Source organism: Strongylocentrotus purpuratus, unplaced genomic scaffold (genome assembly GCF_000002235.5).
Source record: "Strongylocentrotus purpuratus isolate Spur 01 unplaced genomic scaffold, Spur_5.0 spur5_scaffold_7, whole genome shotgun sequence".
Lineage (NCBI taxonomy): Eukaryota > Metazoa > Echinodermata > Echinoidea > Camarodonta > Strongylocentrotidae > Strongylocentrotus > Strongylocentrotus purpuratus.
Genome location: NW_022145613.1, coordinates 3,118,775 through 3,131,646, shown reverse-complemented (window position 1 = coordinate 3,131,646; position 12,872 = coordinate 3,118,775). Strand labels below are relative to the sequence as shown.

Here is a 12,872-nt window from a genome sequence, read left to right as displayed (position 1 = left end):
CCCCCCCCCCTTAGCAAAGAGAGAGAGAGAAGAAAGGAAAAGAAGGAAAAGGGAAATAAGAGAAAAAGAAGAAGAAAAGAAAAAAGCGAAGAAAAGAGGAGATTGGGGGGCCGAGAAGGGCCTTGCCGCCCATGCTGTTGCCCCCCCCCCCCCGCCCCCCCCCCCCCCCCCCCCCCCGCGCAAACAAGAGAGAAGGAAGGAAAGGGAAAGAAACAAAAGAGGAAAAGAAAAGAAGGAATATCAGTTGCAATTTTTCTGCAAACAAGATGTGGATCGCGGAGAAAGGCCTATGCATCTGCCCCCTCCCCGACCACCCCACCCCCTCCCCGCCAAAAAAAAGAGAGAAAGAAGGGAAAGGGAAAGAGGAGAGCTAAAATGAAACACAAAAGAGGAAGAAGAAAAGAAAAGGGTGAAAAGAAGCAGAGATCAGTTGCGATTAATCCCACCAAAATCGCGTGGATCGGGGGGAGGGGGCGAAGGGCCCCTGCCACCCTCAGCAAACTTAAATGAGAGAGAGAGAGAGAGAGAGAGAGAGAGAAAGAGAGAGAGAGAGAGAAGTAAGAGAAGTGAAAGGGAAAGAGGAGAGAAAGGGACAGAAAACAAAGAGGAAGAAAAGACAAGGAATTAGGGAAGATCAGTTGCGATTTTCATTGGTTCTTCTATCATCATTTTACAATTATCATTGTACAAATGTATTTATATTTTCATTTATTTATTCCTGTTTGATAACAAAAATATGAATATATAAACTCCATAACATAACATAACAGCAACAAAATTAAATGTAGGAGGAAACTATCTTGCTGGGAGCAAGAAGCGCAAAAATTATCATGCATTTGCATGTACATGTCAGTGTATCATTAATATAATTCATGTTGTTTAATTACATCTTGTGAAATAGTATGCATTCAAGCTTTGGGGATTTTTTGTTGGTGTATTTGTATGAAAGAAAGCGTTTGGAGCTTATAATGCACATGTTGCAATTTCAGGTGCAACTTAGTGTTCAAAATTAAATATGGAACACGCACGGCCAGGCACTAGTGTAGGAAATCTTCAAATGTTAATCAGGTATATGACTAAATTACTTGTCTGTTGCCTTACGAAAAAGTTTATATTTAGTCAGGCCTGAATTGAGTCGCAAAACAATTACTATGTTAAAAGGAAAAAAAAATATTTGATGACATTCGAAATTCCCCAATAACCAATACGATTGGAGAGCGAGTACTCGTTTTCTTTTTCTTCAAAACTTACTCAACTATAAATAGCTGGCCCGGATACTTGAGCCTCTCACAAAACGCAAGTATAGGCCTGATGTGTCGTCAGTGGCGTCGCTAGTCCTTTTTCAGGGGGGGGGGGGGGGGGGATAGAGGTCAACGATTCCCGACAAAACAAGCCACCAATTAATTACCGACAAAATTAAATGTTCCAATATCTACAAATTTAAACCCTATAAACCCGGGGCCAAGGCTAAATGTATGCACAAATGGTCATTGTCGTCGACGACATCAATATACAAATTATTTCGTCAAACTTAGTAAGCATCATAGCTATATATTTTAATGCAGGCGCGTAGCTAGGATCTTATTTCAGGGAGGGGCGGTATTGAGCAAGCGAATCACTTAAAGAGTGCGCAAAGCGCTCCCTAGGTGGGGGGAGGGGATGGGTGAAAGGCATCCCGCGCGAAGCGCAGTAGCTTAGATGTTCCATTAAATTATTATGAAAAAAAGACGATTTGTTGTACCGTTCTCGACTCTTAATCCTGTCTGAATTCAGTTTCCCAATCTCACACGAAGCGCGGAGGCTTAGACGTTTCATTAATTATTTTATAGAAAGAAGACAATTTGTTGTATACCGTTCTCTACTCTTAACCCTAATTGTCTGAATTCAGTTTCTCCCCCTCTCGCGCGAAGCGCGGGAGCTTCGACGTTTCATTAAATTATTAGAATAAGAAGACGATTCATTGAACCGACTCTAAATCATTGTCTGAATTTTCAAAAATGTTTCTTTGTCCGATAAAAAGTCACAGTTCTAAGGGGAACAAATTGCTGGCCGACCGACATAAAAAATACCACCGACTTCAACCCCACCCCCCCCCCCCCCCCCTTTAGCGACGCCCCTGAATGTAGAGTGGCCTGAGCGGGTAGGTACAGGGCGTGGTTCTAAACTTACAGAGACACTTCGATGAAGACACCTTATTTCATGATTGCGTGTGGTGAACTGCCATATGGGCTTTACAACTTTAAACCTCCAGGGTTTATTTTGCATAATTATATAGGGATTTACATGATCATTTATATAATATAAGGAAATAATGAATATTCAAATATCATAGGTAGCAAATAAAGGATGACTAACAGAGGAATGAAAACAAACAGACAGGAGAGGATGATCAAGCATAATGATGTGCACCACTCTATAAATGTGAATTACTAAGTAGCCTGTTCACACTACAGCTCTACAACAACAAAGCATTTGTAGCCTTACTTTTAAGCAGTTGAAGAAATTAATAAAAGTAGGCCTACTTGAAGAAATCGTTGAATTATAAGATATTCAGTTTATTTTATTAAGTATGACAAAACACACATTTAACACCTTTGGAAAAAATAATACCCCAGGAACGTGAAAAACAAAACTTTTATTGTCACACATGCCTATAATCGGACATATTTAAAAAACGGAAATGTGGCACCACCCACAAATATAATTCTGAGATCCTTCTTTGTCTTTAATTTGCACCTGAAAATAAATTCTTTGTTCCTCGTCTATGTCATCGCGGCGAAAAATTTCAGACTTTTCTTCTTTTCATGCAGCCTCAGACAAATGTGCCAAAGAAGTTTTGTCTTCTTGTGTTCCTGGAAACAAAGTTTGGGCAATAGTTTTCAAGTTCAGTTTATCTTTACGAGATTTATTATGTGTAATATTAAGCTTTGGTTGAGATTTCTTTGGGTCATTACTTATCAGAGAAGTTTTCAAGACAGAGAATGTTCTCTCGCAAGTTGCCGTTGTAACCGGGATTGTAAGGTAAATGAGAAGAAGGATGTGCACCTCTGAGATGATCTCTTATAGATTGGACTGTTGTTGAAAATCTCACAGATTGTTTTAATGTATATTTGATAGGTTTACTCTCATCGTCGCACACGTCTTGGAGGCTTGTTAGCTGCCGAGTTAATGCTACAAAGTCAATATCTCCGGCATACACTTCCCTCAACTCATAAGCACGAAACAAAATATTGGGGAGGGGGCTCATGATAACCGAGCCCGGCCGAAATTTTTTTTTTTTTGGGGGGGGGGGGGGGGGTGGCTCAAGGATATCCGGGCCCCTCAAAAATATCAGGGGGGCTCCGTGATGTTATCCGAGCCCCATCAAAAACACTTGAGGGGGGGGGGGGGGCGGTGATATCTTGAGCCCCAACAACATATGGGGGGGGGGGGGGGTTAAATGATATCCGAGATCTACCAAATATATTTTTTGGGTCAATGATATGCGAGATCCGATGTCTGAGCCCCCCCTCTCTCCTCCCTAAATAAATATTTATAAAATGTTTATATTTGAATGGTACGTCTGTAGATTATAGGTATACATGAGTTTTCATGCCTAGAATATAATCATTGGGGAGGAGGGGGGTTCATGATATCCGAGCCCCGCAATAAGTCTCGGGGGCGGCTCAATGATATCTGAGCCCCACTTAAAATATTGGGGGCTCAATTGTATCTTAGCCCCTAAGGACTCAATGATATGTAAGCCCCACCATCAATTAATGATATCTATAAGCCAAAAATATTGGGGGGGGGGGGGGGCTCAATGATCTCTGATCCCCTCCAATATTTTTTTTTGGGGGGGGGGGGGCTGCGCCCCCAATCCCCTCCCCCCGGTTCCTAAGCCTAATTACAGTTCAATGAAGTCTATTTTTTTAAACTTAAAGGGATTGGGTAACTTTGTTTTAGGTTCTGAAACAAAAAAATCCTGGAATGATAGTTAGGGCTAGTTCTGATCGGATAACGACCCAAATATCGGAGTATGGCTAGCTGCCCCAGGGCCTTTTCCTATATACGGATCAGAGAAAAAATACTTTAAACATTTCGGGGTTACTTTGATGACTTTCGGGGGCTCTTTTTGGCATTTCGGGGGTAATTCACCCCGAGCCCCCGTGTATTTTCCTCCTGATACGGATAAGTGAGTGCCCTGATGGGTCTACTTCTAACTCGTGTTTTTTTAGCCCTCCTTTCTTTACTTTTTCCTTTCCTTTCTTATTTTTTCAAAGAGGGGGGGGGGGGGGCGGGTCCATCGCCCCGTATATCCGCGCCTGAGTGACACCCACACAACTAACCTTATTTATTACCGAAAAAAAAAACTGAAAGAAAGAGCCCCTCGACACCATAGGTGTAAGTATTTTTCTATTTTTTTTCTAATTTGATACCAGTGATATACAGATGTTGCTGAAATAACCTAATTTTCCGGGATTTTTCCTCGCTTTTTAGTAAATTATACTTTCTATGCGTTTGTTGGAGAATGACATATATCACAATTTACAGTCAGGCAGTGCTTAATTACTATTCAGAGGCCGACATGTCAGGTCCCGCAGAACGGCGGGCTTGGGGGCTCAAGCCCCCCCTCCCACCCCCACACTTTTGAAAAAGTATATTAAAGAGAATTAAATAGAAAGAAATAGAAAAGAAAGTATGCTCATGTAACCGTAATTAAATGCCCATACCCCTGAGCTATTTCCGGGGGCTCTGCCCCCTGGACCCCATCTTGGGCCCTAAGGCTGGCCCCTGGATGCTAATCTGACCTTAATTGTAATGCCTAAAACCCCTGCGCTTTCGGGGGCTCCGCCCCTTGGTCCATACGCCAATTAGTGACCTGCCGGTGTCATGAATATGGTATTAAAATATGCTCATCTGACCGTAAGTACGAAGCCACGTACAATCGATTACAACAGTAATTGTGGGGCCAATATCACGAGTATGCCTTCATAGAATAAATGTTTTAAAGAAAATATTCACTTCTACTTTCAAAAGGACTGGCCCATTTGCTTTAAAAAATTGTAGAGAGTTATATTATGTAATTTCTAGAAAAAATGCCAACCACATGATTTACAATGAGTCTAAATACATTGATTTGCCGAGTTTCTTCCTTTTATCAATACAGTAAAACAATGGGGGGAAAGACTGCGCGGATAGCAATCCGCACGGATCGTCCCTCGGACGATCCGTGCGAGTCACGGACGATCCGTGCGAGCAGAAAACCCGCATATTATGTCCGACGGACAAACGAAACTGGTAGGACAAACGGCGTGGTCACACCGGTCACATCGGTCACACCGGCCGCGCCTGGGTGCATGCACTGATCAGCTAGTGATTCGCATTTGAGTTTGGCGCAATGGGGAACTTTGAGTGGCCATGGCAGTATGAATTTCCACCATTTTTCTCGTAAGATTGATTCTTGTATTATGTCTTTCTCAAATTCGTAGTGAATTCTAATCATGCTTCTATGGTTCAGATTGTGCGAAGAACGAATAGTGAGATAGGTGAAGGATTCGTGTATTTGGGCGGTGAAACTGTTAACGGTCCCATGTGTTTAGCTTTGTGTTGTCTAGACTCTAGGCCTATATTTGGTTGTATTCAAGCTAGCCTGAATCACACATAGCTGCTTTACTCTCTGGCTGTGTATTAAAAGCTGATTTCACTTAAAATCGGTACGTTAGTGACGATTGATGACACCTAAATAGCAGTAAAATATAATTTTGTTCAACTTTCTAAATCAAATTGTGAGTCCACTGTCAAACTTGCTGATCAGCCGCAGGCCGTATCGGCATGATACATCTGAATTTTATGAGTGTATTGACTATTCATGTATTCAAATGCTGCCTTTTAACACGTAGTGCGTGCATTAGTGCACAAAGAACTTTGCGCATTGGGCGCTGTAGGGCCGATCCGGTTGAGTGGCTACTAATTTAGGTGAGAGAGGGCCTTCTTAACTTAAGCGCAACTTAAGTTCAATGGCAATGTCACTAATTACGTCACACCACACAGAGATTTTGACATGTCATGCTTTAAACGGGTGACGCACTTCACACATGACTGACGCACACATGAAATTGCACACACATGAAATGGAAAAATCAACGAACATTTCATAATAAATTTCCAGTTTAAACCGAAAACGAAAATGAGAATTGTTAAAACTTGAAAAATAGTTACGTAAGACTTAAACTTAAGTGAAATACTTAACCTTTTAAGGATGCTGAAAAAAACTGTAACAAATAGAGGGTTTGACTGGAATATCACAATTTTGGTATCGAATAAACTAATAAAGCGAAAAATCGCACAATCATCTTATAACATTGAGTGAATGGAAGCCAGCGCACATAGAACTTTAGCTTACATTCAGCGCATGCGCAGAACGTTCATCCGATCTCAGCGAATTGCAACCTCATTTTACTAAATTGGCGCCGACAAGGGCCCTTCTTATTGGCTTATTGGGTATTTTAAGTCTTGTTAATTTGAATATTTCAAACACCTGCCCGTCATGCCTGTTCTATGGTAATTTATTACCTATTTTTTTTCTTCTTCAGATTGCAACCAAATTTGGAAACGAGGAAAAAGCAGCTACTAGCTTGGTGTGATCTCTTTTTAGCATTTCACAAACACCATAGAATATACACAGTAGATCTGAAGGAAGCAGCAAGCAGTGAATTATTTAACAATACAAAGCTCAACAGTATCCTTTCAAAAAATTTAAAATGATTGTAGAACAAAATATTGAATCTTTTCAATGATCTTTAGAATAAGTATATGTTTCTAGATTAAAAAAAACACTTATGTGCAGTTTGTATTTCTACTTTTTTTTCTTCCTTTATTTCCCTGTGCTTTAATATTATCATTATTATCATTATTGATATTATTATGATGATTATTATTATTATTATTATTGTCATCATCGTTCTTGTTATTATTTGAACAGATTGGTAGAACAGGCTCCATGCTTGACCAGGTAGCTGATGAAAAATGTATCTTTGTATCATGTTTATTTTGAGCCATTTTTGAGCTGGCTAAGCTGTTTTGTTGTTGTTGTTTTGTTTGTTTGTTTCATTCCTTAACCTTTTGACTTCAGGGAAGTTGTCAGGAGAAGGAATATTGTTAGTCTTGGAAGAATTAAGGCAGAAGGGTAAGTACTGATGAGATAGAACGTTCTTAAGGCACATTCAGAATTTCAAACATGACAGATAAGCATCATGTGGTGCAGTATATATATATATATATATTATTGATTCGTAATATATATATATATATATATATTTATTTATTTATAATGAGATTTGTAACTGTCCTGCACTTGATTTGTCTGTATCATTAGTTGGTATGTGTAAGGGCAATTATTGTTATTAAAAGAGCCTAGGTTTTTAATAATAATAATGATATTAAATTGTTTCTTTTATAGCACTTTATGAAATTATCAACTGATCAAAGTGCTTTACAAAACAAATACATCAATGAATTAAAACTAAACAAAAATATGATAAAAAATTTAATGCAATTAATTACAATGTAAAAAGGTGTGTTTTGAGATGTTTATTAAATACTTCAATTGACACACTACAGCGTAATTCACAAGGTAACCTATATCATTTAATATTTATTTTTGCCATGATTTGATGCATTATTTCAAAATCTTTAGGAAGTTCATTGCATCATATCTGAAAGCATCTTTATTGATTCGTAATGCGTAAAATATGACAATAACTTGACAAGAGATGGATCGTCTTGGCTACCTGGTAGGAACAATTTCCAAGAATGCTGAGAGCATGCAAATTGATAGTCAGGGTAGTGTTTGAGCACCTTGGGAGTATTTTATGTGGTGAAAGGCAGTTTACAATCAAAGCCAATATTTTTTAAAATTTCATATGACTATTTCTACCTGCAGGAAACATTGAATGGACAGATAAAGCCAAGACCAGATGTCTGGTAATGTGGAGGACACCTGAAGAATGGGGAAACCTCATTTATAAATGGGTTAGTATTCTATCTTTGATCATGAACAAAAAGACAGTGTTTTGTGGTATCAAACTTAACAATGCCTGATCCCATTTTGAATTTCAAGGAGAAAACTTAGCTAATATGAGAAGGAAATGTTGATACACATTGTTAGATTATTGACAGTTGAATCTGCCTACAGCACTGTAACATACATGCCAACCGTTCCGATTTTAACGGAACTGTTCCGTTTTTGAAGTTTTTATAGCCCTAAAAACAGAACGTTCCGATTTTGGGGAATTTGGCTTTCCATGCATAGCATTGATCCGATCGAGTGCTGAACGGATTGCATTGCGCAAGGTGCATGCAGCGTGCACTGATATGTACGTACAGTGCAGTGGCAGCGTGTTGCTGCGCGCCACGTGCACTCTGATATGTGTTTCCGTACGTAACATGTCCGTACGTAAATACTTGCGCTGGCAAATCTCATAAGTATAATTTCTATACGTTTGCATGCGCATATCAGCATGCATGCATTCGCTATCGCGGCTAGCGCACCGTATATGCATAGGGTCCCCATGCAAAGTACGTGTTTCGAGGTACCGTATACTTTGTGATTTGTGATTTGTCTCGGAAGAAAATCTGTCAAAATGAGCGGAACAGCAGCAAGACGAATTCAGAAGTACAAACAGGAATACAAGGAACGATTTCCTTTATTAGAGCAAGCACAAAAGGGGAGGAATATGCATACTGCTTTTTTTTGTCGGCAAGATGTCTTGTTCTGCTGACATTGATTTTGACAACCTCATTTACATGTAGCTCAATGAGTTACAATAATTTTGGATTGTTGACTGTTGTCTGGAAAGTTGAATACCATTATTGCCAGTCTCATTTTATGCATAGATCTATGTCATGTATAATTATTTAAAAAGTAACTAGACTTAAATGCATCACTCTGCATGAGTGGCTAATTAAATCTATGTCTATTATCTGCTCTGCCTCTGCCAAGGATAAATTAAAATGTGGAATTCACTTCAATCACTTTTTTGTTTGGTATGACACAAAAATTACCCATAAACTTGGGTTGAATTTTAGGGGAAATGGTCCCTAAAATAGGCTCAGATTGAACCAGAGAGCATCTGGAAACCCAGAGCTTCCAGGGCCCTAAAGCGGGCCCTGGACCCCGGCTAAAAGGACTTCGCGCTCGTGATGTGCGTTTTGCGCACATAGTGTACAGATTTCTGATTTTCAAATGTTGGCATGTATGCTGTAAGGGCTAGAACTACTTTAAGTTGTTTTAAATTGTTTCTGTAAAACCATTTGATAAATATTCAGATCATGTAATTGAATCTTAGACATTTTTGTCTTATTTCAATTTTGTTCAGGCCGGCAATAGTGGAATGACCAACACTGTATGTACACTGTACGAGATTGCACAGGGAGAAGACACCACAAATGAAGGTATGTATGACTTTGAATGAATAAACAAGAGTTAAAAAAAATGGGGGAAAAAATGAAATGAAATGAAATGAAATATGCTGACCTACACTGAAGCATATAACATCTTGTCTTCAAGCATATCTCCCCTCCCCCTCCCCATCCAACACCCCATCCCACTCCCCTCCCAGATTGTTAGAACATTTCACTCGCTTTAATTTTTGAAATTTGAAATTTACCAACCAGACTTTGGTTTGATTAAGTTATTAGTTTTATATGTATATTTACTATTTATAGTGCATGAATAAAATATAATTTACCTTTGATTTTATCTTCCAGAGTTCCATGGACTAGAAGACTGGCTGCTGAAGAGATCATTGAAATGTCTAGAAAGAGGAAGGAAGGCAGAACTAATGGCCTTTGATGGGAATGAAGGAGTTAAATTCTTCTGAACATTGATTTCTTATAAAGCTATGTGAAGTCACTCATGAATAGCTAGAAGGGCATTAATGCCATTTAACTGTTTATGAGTTAATGCCCTTCTAGTTCTCAGCTGGAAAAAAAATCTCAGTGGGCATTTATGGACTGGAAGTGATGATTTGCTTTAAGCCTATCTACACTGGTTTGACCAGAAGGGATTAGACCTCTCTGCGTGGTCACTGGCAGGTGGTTATCTCATCAACTCAGCTCTCAACTAACATAAGAAAAGGGGACCATGGAGGATCAATGGGTTGTCTGTATAGAGGAAGCAAGTAGCTACAAGTAGTGTAGTCCTGCTTTAAAGACCTTATCCTATGAAAATGCAACTTTATATCCATAGAAAGCTGAATGAACCTAGAATACAAATATAAAGGAGTAACAAATATTTTCTCTTTCAGTGTTGCACTAAAGCAAATAAAAGCCTTCAAATTACAGGTTAATATGGGTTTGACGCAGTTACGGTGACGACATAACACGTCCACCCGATCGGCTCGCCTATATAGCTGAGGCCATGAGCCATGCTTAATTAATGCAAAGTCATTGTGAATATGCATACTCCACGATGTCATCAGGTCAATGTTTTTTTTTTATGGTGAACAACTTCTGATTTTCCAAAGCTTCAGATTTTTTTTAAAGGGCTGTCATTGCTCTGACAAACCATAAAATAGCATATAACTGATCTTATTGTTATCTTTGGCTTATAAGCTTTCCATTGATATGTAATTCATCTATTGATACTTTCCCTTGCACTCCAGCTCAAGATATAATATGCTTTAATAGTATTTAATGCATTAAGCAAGGATGTTTTTGTTGTACAGTGTATATCTTTTTTGAAGGGGGGAGGGGGGGGGGGGGGTAGTATTTTAATTTTGGTCACCAAGCAATTTGTCTTTTACAAATCTCGTCAAATCAAATTAGTCTACACCCAGTTCATCTATCATTCGTTTGGTGTAATTTCTCATGTTGTGTCGTGTAACTTCAGTTCATCTCATGCCCATTGTGTGTGATACTTATTTTTCTATCATCTATGTGGGGCCTTGACGGGAAATGAATTATGTTGCTAGGAGACGATCCAAGACAGTCATTTGGGCTTCCTTGTCTTACCTGAATAATATACAAACCATATAAAAGCGTTAGTAAAGAAATAATAGCCTTTTTGGTGATCTGACTAAATCATACTTAGACCACTTGGTAATTTGATAAAGTAGTAAAACCACATTGACAAATTGGGTGTAGCCGAATATATTTAGTAGGAATAGGCAGTGCACAATTTTTCAGATAATTTATATTCAGAATAAAAAACAAGAGATAGAAGAAGAAAAAACAGGAAAATTCATTTCACTTGTTGCATTGCATTACAATTTTTTATTTTTCTCTTTCTCGAAAGAAAAAGGGTTTATCAAGGGAACAACACAAGTTGAATCACAAACCTGTGATTTGACCTTGCTTATATTTTATACATTTTAAAAAAGAAAGAAAAGAACGATGGAATGTATAGCAGTAAAATCATGTGTTAGCAACTTGAAAATGAAACCTGAATTCTGAATAGAAATATCCTTGCCTATGATAACCAGTGTGGATTAATAGTATGCAGATTCATATCTTATATTAAACAAGGAGACAATTTATTATGAAAGTTGCGCATTAGTTTTGTCGCTCAAAGGAACTTCCACTATCTTACAATTTGCAATATTGAATGAAAATTGGAATAATGATTGATGATAATAAATAATGATGATTTTTATATGGCACATTTCAGGTACACTGTACAAGTAAGTGTTCAAAACATTAATTTTATTTACCCAGCATTGAACTTAGTTAAAAATATTCTCCTTGATGTATAATGAAAATTTTCCACTCCATGAGAGTATGCACATTAATTTAATTGGTCTAAAGAACTTCTTTGCCACTGTGGTGTATGTTCTGAAGAGTTTGTCATGTATTTTCATGGACAAGGCAAAGCTCTGTGCGGTAGTGAGGTAATACTTAAAGTATGGCTCATGCTTGCCAAGCATAGCAATAAGCACTATTCTGTCACCTAAGGTGGAAAAAGTTTGCCAAACATGCTATACTAATGGCTCAAGTTTGGATATTGAATTAGCGCCATCTCTTGTCTGTATTTGACAAATTTAGTAATGGAGAAAGAAAGATAACAAGTTTTTATCCAGTATTTCCACGGTATTAGTGACTCTTGTAAGTTTAAGAGTGATCAATAGATGGAAAAAGCGATTTACAGTTTCCTTTTTCTTTGTTATCTGTTCTATTTTCCCCCAAAAAACATAGTGACTGGAGCAGGTAAAAATGGTTCTGAAAATACTTGTATTTTGGAGGGGAAAAGACTTTATTTTTCTTCATATGTTGAATGCGTTTTATTATTTTATGTAATATATATGAATAAATGTACATATTCTTTTAGTATGACTAAACAGCAACTGATTGGTATGTCAATTGTACTAATTCTGTGTCAAGACATTATATTTTTCTTATTTTTTCAGTGGCCTCTTCCATGAAAACATTCTTATTGAAAAGGAGCTCCTTGAAACAACCAGTCTGACTTTATATACCTTGGAAATATACCTTGGAAGTAGGCATTTAAAGTTAAAAACTTATTTGCCTCTCGTTGACATTCGGATGAAGAATCCATATTTTGGCACATGTTTAGTGGCGCTATACAGCAATTGACGAACATGGACAAGCGAAGGACTCCTCTGGGTCAAATTAATCTTTTCTTGACGACCAAAATTTCAACAAATTCGATTTAAAGCTGTTTAGTGACTTGCTCTCCACAACTACAGAGGAGAGGTTGTTCCATTCATTGATACACCTCTGTGAAAATGATCCATGTCTAAGCTTCGAGTAGACTTTCTTCTTAACGATCTTGTATCGATGGTCACGGGTTCTATTATCAGTTGGATGGTCAAAGAAGTGTGCTAGATCCAGTTCATCTAGGCCATGCATTATTTTGTATATCTGTATCATGT

The 12,872-nt window shown here is 38.2% G+C and overlaps 1 protein-coding gene across 1 annotated transcript; it reads left to right on the top strand.

The window, feature by feature from the left end:
- Positions 1–5,300: 5,300 nt before the first annotated feature.
- On the top strand, positions 5,301–12,323 carry LOC115919851 (vacuolar protein-sorting-associated protein 25-like). The gene is made up of 6 exons (XM_030974306.1): positions 5,301–5,430; positions 6,576–6,721; positions 7,115–7,168; positions 7,925–8,013; positions 9,360–9,435; positions 9,751–12,323. The coding sequence occupies exons 1-6, from the start codon at positions 5,381–5,383 to the stop codon at positions 9,861–9,863; spliced, it is 528 nt and encodes a 175-aa protein (XP_030830166.1). The 5' UTR covers positions 5,301–5,380; the 3' UTR covers positions 9,864–12,323.
- The last annotated feature ends 549 nt before the right edge of the window (positions 12,324–12,872 follow it).